Genomic DNA, 19,210 nt, shown 5'->3' with positions numbered 1-19,210 from the left:
CTGGTAGAATGGGCGCGCAGCCCAGCCGGAGGTTCCTTTTTAGCCAGAGAGTAACAGGCTTTAATGCACAAGACAACCCATCGGGAGATAGTTCGCTTGTGCACAGCCCAGCCTTTCTTGGCGCCCACGTAGCCAACAAAGAGCTGGTCATACACCCGGAACTTGTGTGCGGTTGAGCTAGAATGAGAGCGCACGTTTTGGGTCCAGATGGTGAAGCTTCTCCGCTTCTCTTGAAGGGTGCGGAGGCGTAAAGAAAGTGGGCAGAGTTACAGTTTGCCCGAGATGAATGGCGGAGACTACTTTTGGTACACGGGACGAGGGACGCGGTCGAAGCACAACCGTGTCCGGATGAATCGCCTGGAAAGGAGGTTTGCAGGAAAGAGCCTGGAGCTCACGCACACGCCGAGCGGAGGTGATGGCCACCAGGAAGACAGTTTTCAAAGTCAAAAACCGCAAAGGACAGTTATAAAGAGGCTCAAATGGAGCGCACATCAGATATGTGAGAACCAGGTTAAAGTCCCATTGAGGCATCACAAAAGGAATAGGAGGGAAAAAGTGAGCGATGCCTTTGAGAAATCTATTGACAACCGGGGACTTGTAAAGAGAGGGCAACCTAAGAAAGACTGAAAGAGCAGAAGGGTAGCCCTTGATAGTGCCCAAAGCAGAGCCCTGCTGGGCCAAAGAAAGGAGGAACAATAGGTCCTCAGAAAGAGGGGCAGTAAGAGGATCAACAGATTTTACTGTACACCATGCCACAAATTGTTTTCCACCGACAGGCGTATACTGTTTTAGTGGAGGGACGCCTGGCTGCCAGAATCACATTACAGACTTCGGGAGGCAAGTCAAATGGAATCAGCTGTCGCCGCTCAATCTACACGCAAGGAGGTGGAGGCTGGACAGGTTCGGGTGGAGGACCGTCCCCTGTTGCTGCGACAGGAGATCCTCCCAAAGAGGCAGTCGGATCGGGGATCCACGCTCATACTGAGTAGCTCGGGATACCAAACTCTTCGAGCCCAATCTGGTGCCACAAGAATGACTTGGGCCCGGTCGCGCCTGATGATCGTCAGCACTCTGGGCAGAAGTGGTATAGGTGGAAAGGCGTACAACAGACCGCAACTCCACTCGCGACAAGAAGTGTCGCTTAGCGAGTGCCGCCTTGGAAACTCCAACGCGCTGAACTGCTGACATTGCGCGTTCTGTTCGGTGGCAAATAAATCTAACCAAGGTTCTCCCCACTGCTGAAAGAGACCCTGCACCACCTCAGAGTGAAGACGCCATTCGTGATCCAACATGCACCTGCAGCGGAGTTCGTCCGCCCTGGCGTTCAGGGTACCTGCCAGGTGTTGAACGACCAAGGAAATGCCTTGACGTTCCAGCCACGTCCAGAGACGTAGAGCCTCCTGACATACAGTCCACGACCCCACCCCGCCCTGTTTGTTGCAGTACCACATGGAGGTGGTGTTGTCTGAACACCTGCACTACTCTCCGCTTCACAGAGGGAAGGAATGCTTTGAGTGCAAGTAGAATCGCCTGAGCTCCAAAAGGTTGATCTGGAGCTTGGACTCCGCCGGAGACCAGAGGCCTCTGATCTCCATCTCTCCCATGTGGCCGCCCCATCCCAGGAGGGACGTGTCCGTCACTACGGTGTGCTCCGGTTGGGGAGGGGAGAGGGATCTGCCGCTGACCCAATGTTGGTTCGTGAGCCACCACTGCAAGTCCTGTGCAGTGCCCTCTGAGATCTGGACGTAGTTGGACAGGTTCCCCCGATGCTGCCTCCACTGGAACTTCAGGTCCCACTGCAGAGCCCGCATATGCCATCGGGCATGATCGATCAGCAGAAGGCCATGAGGCCCAGCAGCCTCAGTGTGCTCCTGACCGAAACCCAGGACCAGGGCCAAAAGATCAGAATCATTGCCCGAATGTCCCGGACTCGCTGATCGGGGGGAGGGGAATAAACCTGAAACACTGCACCGTATCCAGAACTGCTCCGATGAAGAGGAGCTTCTGAGAGGGAATCAGATGCGACTTTGGAACGTTGATGGAAAACCCCAACAAATGCAGGAGGTCGGCCGTAGTCTGGAGGTGGGAGACGACTGCTTGGGGTGAGCCAGTCTTCAACAGCCAGTCGTCGAGATAGGGGAAGACTGAAACCCCTGATCTGCGCAGATGAGCTGCGACCACTGACATCACTTTCATGAACACCCGAGGGGCGCTGGTAAGGCTGAAAGAGAGGACGGTGAACTGAAAGTGCTCGTGGCCCACCATGAACCGTAGGTAACGCCGGTGGGCTAGCAGGATGGGGATATGAAAATAAGCATCCTGCAAGTCCAACGCTACCAGCCAGTCTTGCTGGTCTAGGGCATACAAGACCTGAGCAAGCATTAGCATCTTGAAATTCTCCTTCCGAAGGAAGCGATCGACGTTCCGGAGGTCTAAGATAGGGTGCAGACCTTTGTCCTTCATTAGAACCAAGATGTAGTGGGAGTAACAACCACGACCTACTTCTGGCGTCGGAACGCACTCGATGGCCCCCTTGGTAAAGGGGCCGTAACTTCCTGCTGGAGAAGTACCAAGTGTTTCCCCGACATGCGGTGGTACCGAGGTGGCATGGCTGGAGGGGTAGATTCGAACGGGAGGGAGTAGCCCCTTCGGACTATTTGCAGAACCCACCTGTCCGAGGTTATGGAGCGCCAGTGGGGAAGGTGATGGCGAATCCTGACACCCACTGGTGTCAGGTGGGACTAAAACACCGGACTAGGAAGGTTTAGAGGCGGCGGCAGGGGAGGTGTTGGACTGACCCGACCACTGTCCTCGGGACCCACCACGGCGGGTCCCACGTCCGCAGCTGCTCCGAGACCGAGGCTACGCTGCCTTGTGGGCCTGAAAAGCCCACAACGAATGTACAAGTTACTTACCTTCGGTAACAATGTATCTGGTGGAGACTATTCTAGCAGCAGATTGCTAAATGTAGAATTATCCCCAGGCATGAGACTGGACCCAGAAAACTTTCTTGCCCAGCATTACTGCACGCCGGGGGGCAACTCCGCCCAGACGTCCTCCGCGGGTTTGATGTCAGCGAGGTCACATAAGCCCCACCCGGGCACGCTGACATCAGTTTGCTTCGGAGATCTTTTCCGTCCCACAACACGGAGCCATCACAACAAAAACTGAGGAGAGTATGGGAACAGTGTGCGAATAAACCAGAGAAACAAAAGAGAGAACCAAAAGGTAAGAAACCGTACCATGTGGCACAAAGGCACCAGAAGGCGACAACAGCACGCCAGTGCAGGAAAAAAGTAGAGCACCACTCCAGGGAACAACCGTGCAAGCCACGACAAAAACAGCAGGTGGCAGCAACGAAGCCCTTGCAAGCAAGGTGCAAAGCACCACTCCTCGGAACCACCCCGCGCGAGAAAGTGGCTCTGTATATACTGTTCCCAAATAGGTACAGTGTGTACAAAGTCCACAGTCCCCAGAGATTTGGCAGAGGCTAAAGTTAGATATAACCTTACTCTCTAAAGTGGTAGCTTGGTCGAGCAGTAAGGCAGTATCAGAGGACAGTGTAAAGCCTTTGTTGTACACACTCAGCAAATGTTCTCACACGCTCAATAACTGAACTTTAAGCCAATGGTTTATATAAAAAAATATATGCTTGTTTTATTTTAGAACCAGCAATAGGTATTAAAATATACTTTCTCAGAATGAGATGTTTTAGTTAAATACTTGTGCAATACGCATTTGACTTTTGTAGCTAGTAGTTACAGGTTGTTGCAATAGGCAACACAATTTCAACCACCATAGTACATTGAGCTCAATGGAAGTTTTAAGTTATTTACAATAGATTACTTTTCTAACTCCAGGACTGGATCCTAGATTCAGTCCTGAAACAGTTCTTGGAAACAAGTGAGTAAAGTCGACTTAGTTACTGTTGTGATTTTTTGGCAATATTTTGCTATTTTAAAAGTTAACACTTAGAAGAAATTTCATAGAAAAACAATCAATGATTCCCTATGGGAGAAAATTCAAGTTACAGGTATGGTATGTTCTCGTTACTTTTGTAATCCAGTACTGGGCTCCCAGGCTCAGTACTGAGACCTCAATCTAAAACAGGTAAGCAATTACGTTTTCAGAGTTGGTACGAGTATTAAAGAATATTTGTAGTTTGCAAAAATCGACACTTAGAAGAAATTTCACAGAAAACAGTCAATCATTTCCTATGGAAGAAAATGGGGTTAATGGCAAGTACGGTTGTGAGTATTTTTCTGGGTAAGTGCTGGGCACCAAGATCCAGCACTGGGATCTCTCCTAATAGCAGGTGAGTATTTTCGTTTTCGTTACTCGGTTGATTTTAGGTGAATATTTTACGTTTTAGTAACTCCACACTTAGAAGAAATTTCAGAAGAAACCAGTCAATGTTACCCTATGGAGGAAAGTTGGGTTATCGGTTTTTGGGTAAGTACTCGACTGGCAGAGTTAGGGTTCTGGGCACAGACTCTGGGGTCTCCCAGGGTCAGGTAAGTACAGTTGTTACACCCTCAGCAGCACAGGGGCTGCCGGGTGCAGAGTGAGTTAGGCCCAATGTTATCCTAGGAGAGGCAGGGGGGCCTTGGTTGGTGGCTACTGACTAGCAGGCCACGCGGCTGTGGGAGCTGGGCTCCTGGTCACTTGCTCAGGGCAAATGGGGAAGTAGATAGGAGTAGAGGTTACACTGCCAGGGCCACTCGGGCGGCTGGGTGCAGTGTGCTTTGAGCCTTTAGATGAACAAAGGCTGCAAGCTCGGGGACGAATATTCTTCAGGTGCCACCACCACTTCGAGAGGCAAGTTGGGTAGTTGGAGGATAGGTAGGTACCCAGGAGTTGGGCACAGGGGGCCCCAGGGCGCCGGGTGCAGGGCTGCCTTTTGGTGTCGGGAAATCTTACCCTCTGTTGATCGCGGTTGGGGGGGTACCTGGTTCTGTGGCTGCAGGCATCAGGAGTGTCGAGGTGAGTCCTTGGGTGCCGGATTCGGGGTCACAGTCGCGGGGGGATGTCCTCAGGGTCTTTGTTAACTCTGGCACAGGCCAGGCTTGGCGGGTGCAGAGTTCGCGGTTCCGGGCTGATGCCAGGGGTTAGAAGCTGGTTTTGAGCAGAGCCTCCGCTCATGGGAGTCCCAGGTGCTCAGAGTCAAAAGGTAGCCAGGTCCTCCGGGGTTTGTGAGGTTGCTGGCCACAAGAGGTGCCGGGATGTAGTAGGAGCAGGTTCGAGGGTCGACTGGCCGGTAGGGCTGGGGCCAAAGCAGTTTGTGTCTTCCTCCTCTTCCCAGCTGCACGGCAGGTCTTCTTTCTTCTTGTTCTTTTTTGCTTTTCGGAATCTGGAATCTAAGGAAGGAAGGAAGGAAGGTTCAGGGTGCCCTAAATACTAGATTTAGGGGCGTTACAGGAAGGTAAAGGGCAGGGACCAATGGGTCCCTGCCCTGGGGTGGGTACAGTCCCTGCCACTCTCCTGTGGGAGGGGGCAGTAGCCTAGTCCTGATTGGGCAGGGCCTCCCATCTTCAAGATGGCGAGAGCCCGGAGATGTGCTTCACCTCGCCTCCCCCACCTGACGGGTGGGGTTGGCAGCCTGGCACATCCCCTGTCCTTATTTGGGGTTTCCGGCCAGGCTTCCCACCAGAGTGGGGGTTAGAACCGGTGAGGGCCAGTTTGCTGGGTACAGCAAGTGGCCTGGGGAAGCTCACAGAGGCAGCATGCCTTTGAAGTATCCCCCTGTCCATCCTGGGGGAGGAGACCTAGCACCTCGCCCAGGATGTGCATTGTTGCAGGCCCAGGAGAGCGGGGGCTCTCCTACCCAGGGGTCCAGCAATGTGTCTGCTGCGTGGCAGCCTAGGCAGCCTCCCAGACCAGACGTGGATTGTAGGTTAGGTTTCAGGGGGCATCTCCAAGATGCCCTCTGTGGTGCTTTGTACATTTAATCCCACACTGGCATCAGTGCGGGTTTAATGTGCTGAGAAGTCTGATACCAAACCTCAGTCTTCAGTGTTACCATTATGGTGCTGTGGAGTTCGTGTTTGACGAGCTCTCAGCACCATGTACTCTTAAATGGCAGCACTGCACTTAGTGCCCAGGAATGGACCTGGGTACTGTAGGGGCACAGGGCTCATGCTCCTCTGCCCACACCACTGGCATAGGGCACCCAGCTAGAGGGGTGGCTGATGTATGCCAGGGCAGTGTAGGTGGTGGGCATGGCACACAGGGATGTGTGCCATGTCGACTGTTTTGTCTTGTACCCACACACTCAGCCTGCAATCTGATAGAGACTACTAGCCGCAGATTCCTTAACGCAGAATAGATACCCTAGCCATACCCAGAAGAGAGGCGGGCCTGCGAGAGAGCCTCCCGACCAGGAGAGACACAGGGCCCCAACAGGAGACATGTCACAGGAGCAAGAAGGAAAAGGCCAAGAGGACCGAAGCCCAACCAAGGGAGAACCGCCCAACACCCCGCGGGGGCAGACAGCGCCCGAAAGCCCCAAGGAACCCAAGGACCACCTCGACCCTAGGGAGAAGAGGATGGATCCGAGGCAGGGCCCACCAGAAGAAACACCGACCCAGTGACAGAAAATGGGACCCCCTTAGCCGCAAGCAGCGGACAAGGCAGGAACGGCCCCACCGCCAAAGAGCAGGCGGAAAAGAAGGGCATAGTTGCGCAAAGCCCCAGCGGATCAGAGGCAGGGGCACAAGGAAGGACAGTAAGGGCCACAATGGTGAATTAGAACAACAGACCTGCACTGGCATGCACAGCCAGCAGCAGACAACACCACAGAACGGTGCACCCAGGACAAGCTAGACACCAGCCGAAGGCAGGGGCCAGGAAGGGCCAGGACACGTCCCAAGGGAGGGGCCGGCACCCACGAATGAAGAGGAACCAGGCAGAAAGAGAGATGGAGGACGGACCAAGCCGTCCACCAGAACACAAAAATCAGGCAAGCCAGTCCCCCTCCCGGACCCGGTCAGACAGAAGTGCGAAACCGCTACAACGCGATGCCGCAGACAGCAAGAAACTTCTGAATGGCAAAATCCGCAGGGGAGTGGAACAAAAGAGCGCCATCAAAGGGAAGGTCAACCAGTTCTCTAACATTCTCAGGGAACACACTATCCCGCAGCAAGGCATGCCGACGAAAGGCCACTGAAGAAGCCATGGTACAACCAAGCACCTCCGAAATGTCCAGAGCCGAGCGAAGAATAAACGCCCCCATTTCCCGGCCATCCAACACATGGTGCCACAAATAAACACAGGCACCCTCCTGAGAAGCGGCAGACATAAGGGACTCCGCCGAATCCCACAAGCAAGAAGTGGCCCTAGCCAATACACAAAGTGTGTTAAGGGCCCGCAAAGCCGCACTGGCGGAGGCGAAGATATTGCGCCCCGAGGAATCTAACCAGCGGGCCTCCCGTGACGGAGAAGACAACACCAATGGCAGGAAGTGAAAGGCAGTATGTAAAAGAGGGCCCCTGGTAGAGGGGTGAAGGGAAAGAGACAGGATCATGTGGGGCAGGACGGTGGCGGTGCAGAAGTGGCTGGGGCACCGGGCCGCCCCCAAAAGAGCAGTATGGAGAGAAGCCTCGAAGGGAAGAAGCAGCTCCCGACCACCAGAACCCTGATGGAGGACCTCCAGCAGATGATCTGTGGTGAAATGGTCTGTTGGATCGCCCATGCGCAAGATTCCCGCAGCCGTGGGAACAGCCTGAGCGAAGGCAGCACTCGCCTCCGTAGGGCCCCGCGGCGGGGAAAGCAGTTTCTCCGTGGGCGACGACTGCAAGCTAAGGCGGCCGTCCCCTGCCCAACTGGAGGAAGGAAAGGCCAAGCTCGGAAAGGGGGAGGGGGGACCGATGAATGGGGAACCTGAGGTGCCTCCGGCGAAGACTGCGGGCGCAGGGACGGCCAACAGCCGTCCCTGGAAGACGCCGGGGAAAAAGCCACAGAGCGGCAATCCGTCTCCGGAGAAGATGATACAAACAGCTGCCGAACCTCTGGAGAAAAGGGGGCACCCGAAGACGAATCAACGACCCGAGACCGGCATGGCGGCTTAGAGTCTGCGACCGACTTCATGTCAACGTCGACCGGCGCCGAAGGAGATGCCGGAACGACCTCCGCCACAACGCGTGGCGCAGGAGACAGAGGCTGGGTTGGAGCCAGGGCAGCTAAAGAACGGCACCGAAAAGGCATCGACTCGACCTCCGACGCAGCAGCCGCTGGGGTGGAGGGACGAGGGGGACCCGGGGACACGCCCCGACCCCTGCAACCTCCCACGACACCACAGGGACCCCCGCGGGGTTTTGCGGCGAGGCAGAGGCGCCATGGGCCGAAGGAGGGAACCTCGAAGGGCGGCACCCCGATGGCACCACCACTTCAGAACCTGGAGCCAAACCTGTCGGCACCGGAGCAGTCCCCGCACGCGACAAGGGATCCACAGACGTCCCAGGAAGAGAAGGAAAAGAGGGAAGAGCCAAAGAGGCCTGCAAGGACGTTGCATAGGTCTCCATCGGAGCTCTGGTCTGGTGGAGACACGTGGGGCTGCACCACCCGCGGAGAACCCGCACCCCGAATAGGCCGGGGACCGGGCCTCGGGGACAAACTGCGACACTTATCAACAGGTAAGCGACGCCCTTGCGGCCTGGGAGAAGGACGATGTTGGAGACGGAAGCTGCGGGTCTTAAAGCCTTCCGCGGGGTACGGGCGTGGCAACGACGCCGACCTGGACATGAGTTTCATCCGGCGCTCCCGCCGGCACTTCGGCTTAACTTGCTGACACGCCTCGCAGTCCGTGGAGTCGTGGTGCTCCCCCAAACACCACATGCAGATGGGGTGAGGATCCATAGCCGACATCTGGCGCGCACAAGACTAGCACGTCAAAGCCCGAAGGCATTCGCACACTGTTCTCAAGAAAAACGCTTAAAGCGGAAAAAGAAGGCCTGAAACAGGCCAAAAACACGATCAGGATCCGCGTTGCTCTCGGAAAAAAAGAAAACTGACGTCGGCGAGCCAGGGTGGGGCTTATGTGACCTTGCTGTCACGCCCGTGGAGGACGTCGGGCGGAGTCGCGTAGTACCACCCCCCAGCGCACAGAGATGCTGGGCAAAAAAGTTTTCCGGATCCAGTCTCAGGCAAGGGGATAATTCGACGTTAAAGAATCTGCGGCTAGTAGTCTCCATTAGATAGTAAATTTTGCAGCATCTCTCCCTTCGGTAATGGCTTGGGAGAGAACCGCCCGTGCTTCTACAGGGCAGTGAGGCAGCACCTGTGCCACAGTGTCCCACACAGAATGGGAATAGCGGCCAAGCAGGCACGCAGTATTCACCGCCCGTAACCCAGAGCTGGCAGATGTGAAAATCTTTTTCCCAAATTGCTCCAGTTTCCTAGATTCCATGTCTGGAGGAGCAGAAGGGAACGCACTCGGTGAGGCAGAAGCCTGGACAACCAGACTCTCAGGCGTCGGGTGTTGTGTGAGAAAGCTGGGCGAGGGCGGCGCGCCACACCCTTGTCTACAGGGACTCCTGTGTTAGGTTTAATCCAGGTGCCCAACAGGATATCAGTAAGCACTTCATTGAAGGGCAGTAACGGCTCCGCAGAGGACGACTGCGGCTGCAGGACCTCAGTCAGGAGATTGGTCCTGATAGGGTACAGAAGGGAGCTCGAGGTGAAGAGCCTCAGCTGCCCTACAAAAAAAACCACAGAAAAAGTCCCAACCTCCTCCATGACCACGGAAGAAGGGGACAGAGTACCAGGGTGTGGAGAGAAATCCAGATCCACTGGACCCTCCACATCACCTTCCCACTCAGGCTCATCCTCGCATTGAGCTGCAAGAGGGTCCTCAGACCCCTCCCAGTATTCCCCTTTGTCCACCGGTTGCTTAAGAGGCAGGTAAGGACGAGGTGCCCTGGGAAATGGGATAAACTCCGCTCCAAGAAATGGAATGGGAGGGTAAGATACCAGTCCCGGTTCGGTGCCAAAACCAGATCCAGGGCTGGCGCCGAGGCCGGAGCCGGCGCTGCCGCAGTGTATGATGCCAGCGTAGCCGAGGCCAGAGGCAGCGGCACAGAGGCAAACCCTTCTGACGGATCCGCGGGGCCCGAAGGCACTCTGGAGGGACCCGGCAGTGCAAACAAATGGCGCAAGGCCGACATAAAGGCCTGCACCTTGTCCAAAGTCGCGTGCGGGTCCGGAAAGGGTGGGTAGGCCTCAGGCAACGACGGAGGCTCAAACGGAGCCTCGGGGGAGTTACTGCCTGCCCCGCCTCCTCTCCATTGATTAACACTGGGGCCCTGACTTCAGGCTTGACCTCTGCACCAGACTGCCCTTGTGCTGCTGGTGCAGTGTTTGTGCTTACCTGAACCTTGCCCTATGCTGACCTCCAACCCGAAGACGAACTTTAAGTTGTGTACTTACCTGCAAAACCACATTGTTTTCCTCCCATAGGTTATCATTGCAAAGACTGAAAAATGCACTGTACCCACTTTTGAAACTGAAAAGTATTTTTATTTAAAAACATACTGCTACTACGAACGGTTTGTGGTCTTAGTAAAATATACCAAAGTACAATCTTTATAAATTGGTCTCAGATTTATTCCTTGATTGGGTGTCTCATTTATTGCCACTGTGTGTACAACAAATGCATTAACAACTCTTTGATAAGCCTACCTGCTCACCTACACAGCCACAAAAAGGAGCATTAGTGTTATCTACTTAGCCTCTGTACAGCCTCCGAGACCCACTTTCCTCACTACACACTATACCCCTTTGTGGTATAGTATATGTGAGCCAGCCTCTCACACAGAAGTACTGCTCAAATGTCCCAGATCCAGCCTGATGCCTGGGGAATATTCAAAAGGTGAGGAAATCTGCAGCAAGATAGAATCTCTACCAGAAAGAGAATTACAACACTTAAGTAACTGTAGGAGGATGGCTTTTTTAGGTTCACTCCTACTTTGATGACTATAGGTACAAGTGTACGATTTGCACACTGTGGCGCCGACGTCCAGTGCCCAGTGCTAACGTAACTACAAGTCCCTAGCAAAAGGTACAAAGAGTACCTAGCGCCTGCTAGATAAGGTGCCTTTAGAGGACTGCAGCACTATTTGTGCCACTACTAAAATGGCAAGAAAAGATTTGGCCACGTATAAACGGCGTTTAGCATGCCCTGGCAGTGAGAAATATCTAAAGTGAATTTTCCCTTTTGGAAACCTGGTAGCCCCACTGGTTAACATCGGGTGACTTATTTCTAAGAAAGTGTACTTCCCAATGGAACAAGCCAGAAGGATGTTTCAGGGTATCAAATTAATAGTTACATTAAAGTCAGTGCATTGCCAAAGTTGGTTTTAACATAATTATTTTAGAAAAGAAGCCTTAGAAGATGTATTTCTTTAGAGGGTGTCAGGATGAGAATGTTACCTGCATGGTAAACAATCGCCTACCAGCTGTCCGGAGTGTCTGACTGCATGTAAAACTGGTATCCAGACTTTTTGTTTGTCTCTGCAACCATGCTAATCTAGCTTGCGCACAGAGATCTAGCACTGTCCATTGTAAAGCCAAGTTCAGAATTTATTCTGCGATATTGAGGGCTCACCATGCGCGACCTCAAAGCAGTCTACTGTCCCTGTCCTGGGTTAGTCACATGAAGTGGTGGTAGCAGCGTGCATAGTTCTGTTAATCATTAGTTATAGCCAGAGCTTTGTCTGCCAGAGTAAAGTGAGGTCTATTGACCCCACTTGTGTACGTTTCCAAACTAGACTGAATATGCAGAAAAATCTGCTATGCAAACAGAATTACTTTTCACCTGAACACTTTCCACCGGAACTCTTTGTGGCAAAAGCCACTAACTGATCTATGTACTGGCTAGTGGGGTAATGAACAGCAACTTGTACTTGATTAATGCCTATACTATACGACATACTAGGAACCATAGATATTTGAGCTCTTGGAAAGGAGAAAATAAACCATAGGGGGTCCAGTGACTAACTGGCCTTGCAACTGTAACCTTAATTAACTGTGTAGCAATTTGCTTTGGTGTGAGATCAAAGTACTTTTTTCTTTAAATATAAGCACTTGATTGGACTTTACATTATCATGTCCGTTGGTTGACTACTGACTTCTGGGGGCACTACATTTCCCAAAGGCCACTGACTGCTCACCTTCGTAACCCTGAGAGTCTGGTGCAGAAAGAGTATACTTAGCCCATATAGTAGGGCTGTAGCTGGACAGACCCCAGAACACCAGATGGAAACTGCCACATTTGTAGACCAGTGCCTCCTAACTGCCCTATGCCCCCTTCACCGCCGAACCGGGTCTGACCAAGTGAACGGATGTACAAGTTTACTGAGTGAAATAATTTTAAGATAATGAGCTACACGACATGCAAGTTCAGCAAGTAGGTTATCTAGAGACACCAAAGACAGAACCTGTTTAAAGAGAAAATATACTGATCGACTGAAAAGGAGAAATGAGGACACTATATATAGAGGGGACCCTGCATTTTGATTAAACAGGATTGAATAGACTGGCAACTCAAGCTTCAATTTTAGGAAGCTGCAAGACCAAATATGCAATTTCTGAGTTGTTTCTCAGTCTTGCATGCCAAGAACAAAGGATAAGCTATCCTCTGAACTAGGTTTTTTCCTGCACAGAATTTAAACTATGGTTATTCACAGCTGTCCTATTACAGTGCTGCATCAATTCTTTACACCTTAATCACATCCAACTCTCAAGAAAACATGAAAATGCTACAATCAGACACGAGGCTGCCTTCTGTTTTAAAAGTTGTCTGAAAAATCAAAAGCTAAATGTGGAGGTAAAGACCTAGATGGAGAGATCAAGCAATAAAGTTGAGGCCCAAATAGTAGTTCTAAAATATTCAGCATTTCAACTATTGCATGCATCTCTCCTTCCCCACACCACAAACCTTCCACTTCCCCTCACCAGGATTCCCTGAGATATTTTATTAATCGGAATGTTTAATTGCAGAATAAATAAAACCTAAAACTTACTTGACTCCTGAAAATCATCACATATTTGATTCCATCAGCTTTAAGAACTGGAAATTCATTCACTATAAAAAGAAAAAGGAAATATTTACCATATCATTTCAAGTACACAATGTTATCTTCTTTCTGTATTCATTAATGCATCATTCATAGCAATGTTTCAGAGGCAATAAGCTTTTACCTCTCTAAATCCATCAAGTGTATGCTTCAAAATTCATGAACAAATTATCACCACATATGCCTGACTGAGGGTACATTACCCATGATCCAATCAATTCTTCTATTTGAACACCTAACCAGGATTCTTCCCTTCACTAATATGCATTTGTGGATGAGATAAAAAGAGTTGATTAGCTCAAAATAACTTGACTAGATCCAGGTGGTTTTTCGGCATAACCCCTGCGCATCAGAAGGTGGTGTCATGCAGCTTTAATGTTGACTTCATTCTGCCCCACAATTGACAGTGAAAGCCGCTTATGTCACCCAAGCGAGCTGGTGTCAGATCTGTCCTTTCCGCAGCTTCGTATGTGGATCCAGAGCCAGCTCCTAACAAGTTTTTTCTCAAAATCATTTTCCAGGGTCATCCACAATCCCAACGGCGGACTCCTAGGTCTGCACCTCACGCTAGTTCCAAAAAATCCCGGTACTGTGCAATACTCCCCAGCGTCAGCCGTTGCGTGAGGCCTCTGTGTTCCAGATCCAGATAGACAATTTCAAATAGGGGTACGTCAGGCAACGGAGTCCAGTAGACTCAGCGTAGTATCAAAAAGATCCTTTATTTCTAATGTTTTTTTCACAAGGTCAAATAGCAAACAATGCTCAGCCAACGCATTTCATTCCCTCTAGGGGAACTTCATCAGGGCTTGTAATTCCATCAGTGTACGTCATCAAGTATAATTGTTCATAGGTAATGTAATCCAGTATATTGCGCTGGAGACCGTGTAAGTTTTTCACAGGTATGATAACACCTGCATGCATGAAACCGTTAGGCCATATGTCCAGCAAAACCTTCAGAAGTTTGAGGACGTACACTGATGACATTATAAGCCCTGAAGAAGTTCCCCTAGAGGGAATGAAACGCATTGGCTGAGCGTTGTTTGCTATTTGACCTTGTGAAAAAAATATTCGAAATAAAGGTTTTCTTTTATACTACACTGAGCCTACTTGACTTCATTGCCTGACGCACCCCCATGTGCAATTATTTTCCAGGGTGTTGGCGACTATGGCCCTTCTAACACTTCAGGTACATCGAAGTCCAAGAAGCATAAGAAGGCCAATTGGAGTAAGCAGTCTGGCCACTCCCCTTCTGAGAAGTCGCAAGTCTATCAAGGTGTCCCTCAGTCCCACTCCTGGTCCCCTGCTGAGAATCCCATACAGAAGTTGACGCAAATTTCCTGGGCAGTCTGCGACATGACAATAGATTGAGGCTATTAAGGAAACTATGTTGTAAATCTTTGCCACCTGCCAGCTACCTCTGACATGCGCTTTCGATTCTCACGGATCCTCAGGAGTCCAACAATCTGGTGCACAAACTAAGCTTCCTGTACCCATTTAGAATTCAGCTCCAACTCCGGAGCAGACGACATCAGACACCATGGTCCATGCTGGTTTCTGCCACATCAACACAGGCCAAACACTGGAAGAAAGGGATCCTAGTGTCCTGTTAGCCTAGGAACTAAATACATCTCAAACAAGGATTTGTAATCAAATAGTTATGACATGCCCCCTCCCCCTTTATTCAGATTCTGGCAAAACAGCACCTTTAACTCTGCATCCAGAGTACCAAATGCATTTGTTTTTTCCCCCATCATGGAGGCTAGCAGTCCACAAGTGAAGTTATGTAATATACCAAAGAAGGACTACTATATCTACAGATAGTGTCTTCCTTCTTGTGCAGGAAATTAGTAAGTATTGATTAGAGAACAAAGATGTGCATAGGTGAGAAGTGGTATGCAAAAGAAACAATTGATGGACGGAATGCTAGACAAGGTAAACATTCACCCCCAGTCACAAGGATCTGGGTTTAATCCATTATTCTTTTGCTCACCACACCATCCCAGTTTGGACCCAGCCATATGAAAATCAGACTTGACCCTGTTCCTTATGGGAACAGTCCAGCCCAAACTGCCAAGTCAGGTCCTCCCTGGACCGGAAACAAGCATCCTAGGACCGGTTTCAGGGCATCACCCCTTCAGTCAGGTTAGCTTGAATCCAGTGGTGTAGTGAGCACGGGACCCAAGTCTGGGCATACCTTTCCCACTTAGGGCGACATATGCAAAAGAAACGATTGACAGAATGCTGGACAATGCAAACATTCACCCCTAGTCACAAGGATCTGGGTTTAATCCATCAATCTTTAGCTCACCAGATCACATAGCTGAGAAGTGGGACCGTCAGGCTGCAATAAAAAAATAAAAACCGTTTCCAATAAGGATGGTCACGCTTGTATCAATGCATTAGCATCAAAGTAGTAATAATCGGTAAACGCTTGCGGCAGCCATTAAGCTGCAGCCTTGGTAATCTTTTGGAATTGTATACACAGGAAAGACGTTTTCCTGTGTTGCTTTTGGTGCGCAGAGACTGCTCAGAGGAGACAGAACATTTGCCTTCTGAAGGCCAAGTAAAAAAAAAAAAAAAAAAAAAAAAAAAAAAAAAAAAAAAGGAGAATCAGTCAAGTAACTCCCTGTTATGACTAGGCAGGACCTTTATTAGAAGGTTGATAGGTTACAAGCTGCTTGAGTAAGATCATTGTGAGAAAGTTCCTCTTTTAACATTGTTAGACCACACTTTTTGCCTGGTACGTCTTCCCTAAAACAGACCCATAATTGGTACTTTTGTCCCCCATGTAAGTCCCTAGTAATGGTACCTTGAGTACCCAGGGCCTGGGAGCTGAAGAGGGCCCCCAAACCCCCACTCACCAGGATCATGCCACTGCCCTTGCAGCTTGCATGTCCTTCTGAGGTGAAAAAAGACAAAGTCGACATGGGGGTGCCATGTCAGCCAGCACTGCTTGTAGGTGTATAAACAAGTACCCCCCTTTAGCAGGCCTTACAGCCCGAAGTCAGGGTGCACTATACCCCCAAGTGAGGGCCTCTTGACATGGTTAGCCCTCACTTCTTGCCTGGAAAATGTGGTTTCAACGGTGGTGCACAGGGTCCCTGCCAACCAGCTCACGTGTGCCAGTGCTTCTTCCCTAAAACTGGTCCGCAATTGGCCCTTTAGGCCCCGTAGGAAGCTGGTTTTTCTGCTGCAGTAATCCCCCCCCCCCCCACACACACTTCTTGCCAGAATTCTGATGCACTTTGACTTGATGTGCCCTGGGTCCCTCCCAATCAGGTTCCTAGGGCCTGTGTTACTTCCCAAAACTGTACCTTTGTACGCCCAATTGACACCACTCTGGTCACGTCAGTCCCATGTAAAAGGTACCATGGATACCAAGGGCACTGTGGCCAGGAAAGGCCACTAAGGGCTGCAGCACATATTGTGCCACCCTTAGAGGTCCTGTACTTTAACACACAGACTGTTCTGCAACACAAAACGCAGACTGCAATGGCAAAGTGAAGAGTCAACATGGCACACATCCCTATGTGCCATGCCTACAACCCACTGCCTATGGCATAGGTCAGCCACCCATCTCGCTGGGTGGACTATGCCACTGGTGAGGGTACAGGTGCATGATCCTTGTACCCCTACAGTGTCTAAGGCGATTCTTAGACATTGTAAGTGCAGTAAAGCCATAAAGAGTATGTGGTCTGGGAGTTTGTCATTATGAACTCCACAGCACCATGATGGCTTTACTGTATTCTGGGAAGTTTGTTATCAAACTTATCAGCACAATAAACCTGCACAGATGCCAGTGTGGGATTTATTATACAATGAACTCAGAGGGCATGATCCCCCCTGAAAAGCGACCAGCCTCTGGTGGGTTCCCTAACTGGTAAACACCAGCCTGCCACCACGAGACATGTTTCTGGCCCCCTGGAGAGGGAGCTTTTGCTCCCTGAGCCCCCCAAAAAAAGCCTTGCCTGGGCGGAGGTGGTCACACCTCCCCCAGGCCAGGAAGAGCGATCTGTGGCAGGGGAGCTTCAAAGGCCTTGCCGCCTTTGTAACGCGACCCCTAGCAGCTCCTGCTATCAGGAGCAGGCCCCCTTCCGTTCTACCTCCTTTTTCAGAGAGAAAAATTAGAACAGCCCGAAGGTGTGCCCACCTCTGCCAACCCCAACTCTCAGGTAGGGGAGCCCCCGCTCTCTGGGACTTGAAACAAAGCACACACCCAAGTCTCCCTTGGGTAACATTGGGCCGGATCTTCAACTTTGACATCTGCACCCAGCCGCCCCTGTGCTGCTGCTGGTGCAGCGTTTGTGCTTAACTGAACCTCATTTGCTGAACCTGTAACCAGAAGACTAGATCTCCAAGTTGTTTATTGACCTGTAAAACAGCATTATTGTTTTCCGCCATAGTTTAATATTGCAAAGACTGAAAATTGCAATATGTAGCACTGCAAATAGCAGAACCTAAATTGAATTGGTTGTCACCAGTGTGCAGATTCCTAGTTTGGGATATTTTTAGGAGAAACAGTCCAGTGTACGTGGTGGGTCGGTGAGGAATCTGTGGTTAGAGTCTATCAGAAAGAGCTTAACCAAAATAAGTATCATGTTCTTTTGATGAAGACTTCTAACTGCTGATTGCTCACTTTAGAATAGATAACGCAGCAGTACCTCCCAGGTCTGGGAAGTGGCCCAAACCAAAATGTCCTGCAGAAGCTAAGGGGCAAGGTGCCAGTCTAGACAGACTTGGATGTCAAGACAGTAGTGATTAGTGACCTTATACAGCGAGCCCACATAGCCACCTGACAAATATCCAGAACAGGCAGTCTACCTGCCAACGCAGTAGTAGCAGCCTGGACTCTAGTAGAATGAGGCTGCAAGCCTTCAGGAGCCTGCTTCTTCGCTAATGAGCTTCAGATCTGAAGGCAAAATACATTCCAGGGAGAGATGGTTCTTTTCTGCACCGCTTTGTTTTTCTTTGGTCTTGTGAACAGAACAAAATGCTGATCGTCCACTGAGTTGCAGGAAAGTGGATTATGTGGTGTGACTATGAGATCTCAATGTGTTATAATGTCACAATTTTTATCAGGTCCAGTTAGGTTTCTGCAATAAAACCCTTAGCTCAGTCCTGTGAAGCTGTGACACAGTAGTCCGGCTTAATCAATGGAACAAGTGAAAAGCATTTATAAGTACCAAAACAGTTAATGAGTAAGAAAACACAAAAACATGACATGAAAACGACAAAAATCTATTGCTGAACAACTAGAACTATGGTTTTTCAATAAGTATTTTTTTTTTTTTAAAGATTAAATAAATGTATTTAATCGGTTGAGCACTCTTAGCCAACTGGCTTGTGCAGCTACTTCTCCCAACTTATGGAGTCTGCAACTGGGTGGGGGCCTGTAACCCTGAATACTCTGGTCTAAGAAAAAATATTACCCGTTACTTCCAGCAGGCTTAAGGTCCTCAGTGTCCTTCAGCGCGGTCCAGCTAAGAAGTTTGATCAGATGCCAGGGATGCAAGATGCTGGAGAGATGCAATCAGTTTTCCTGGGGCCACTCTGGTGTCTACGAACTTCAGAGGTCATTTCCAGCCTCAGTACTATCTCCCATGATGCACTCAGGGAGTCGAGTGCTCATCCTGTTGCCAATGGCCAACTGGTCTCCTGGATTCAGAAGATCCAGCAGCCGCTTACAGGAAAGCAACTATTTTTTTCTGGGAGGACTAGGGTCCACTGCAACATGTGCTACAGGTCCCACAAACTTTGGGGAACTCCTCTGGTAGGTCAGGACTGTCGCCCTGCAGACACTTTGGAGCCCAGTGGCAGGCAGGCATTCCTGGGCAACTGGGCTCTCGAGAGATGCAGAGTTCCTTAGCTTTTGGCAATGCTGAAAGCTTAAAAGGAAGCTAGTCAACTAGTCCTTGGAGCCACTTCTTCCGTTCTGGCACAAAAGGAGCTCTTTTCCATGAGTGGGCACAGCAAGCACAGTTCCCTTTGCTGGTCCCCTGGGTGAAGCAGGTGCAGTCCAGTCTTTGGTGCAGCCTCGGTTTGGCTGGGTGCAGGGAGCAGCAGGGATGTCTTTTTATCCTATTTCCAGCCCAGTAGTGATCTGAGGACTGTGTGCCAGGGATGCCATTTTTATGCCATCT

At 50.5% G+C, this 19,210-nt stretch overlaps 1 protein-coding gene across 2 annotated transcripts in view; it reads right to left on the bottom strand.

The window, feature by feature from the left end:
* CSE1L (chromosome segregation 1 like) overlaps positions 1-19,210 on the bottom strand; it is a 458,899-nt gene that overhangs the window by 221,813 nt on the left and 217,876 nt on the right. For both annotated transcript variants that reach the window (XM_085619429.1, XM_085619430.1), the window contains exon 14: positions 13,017-13,078. In XM_085619429.1, the coding sequence (XP_085475555.1) occupies positions 13,017-13,078 (62 nt within the window). The remainder of the gene's footprint in view (positions 1-13,016; positions 13,079-19,210) is intronic.

The sequence above is a fragment of the Triturus cristatus genome, chromosome 7 (genome assembly GCF_964204655.1).
Source record: "Triturus cristatus chromosome 7, aTriCri1.1, whole genome shotgun sequence".
Taxonomy (NCBI): Eukaryota; Metazoa; Chordata; class Amphibia; order Caudata; family Salamandridae; genus Triturus; species Triturus cristatus.
Note: the sequence above shows the minus strand (reverse complement) of the source record. Positions and strands in the feature narration are given on the sequence as shown.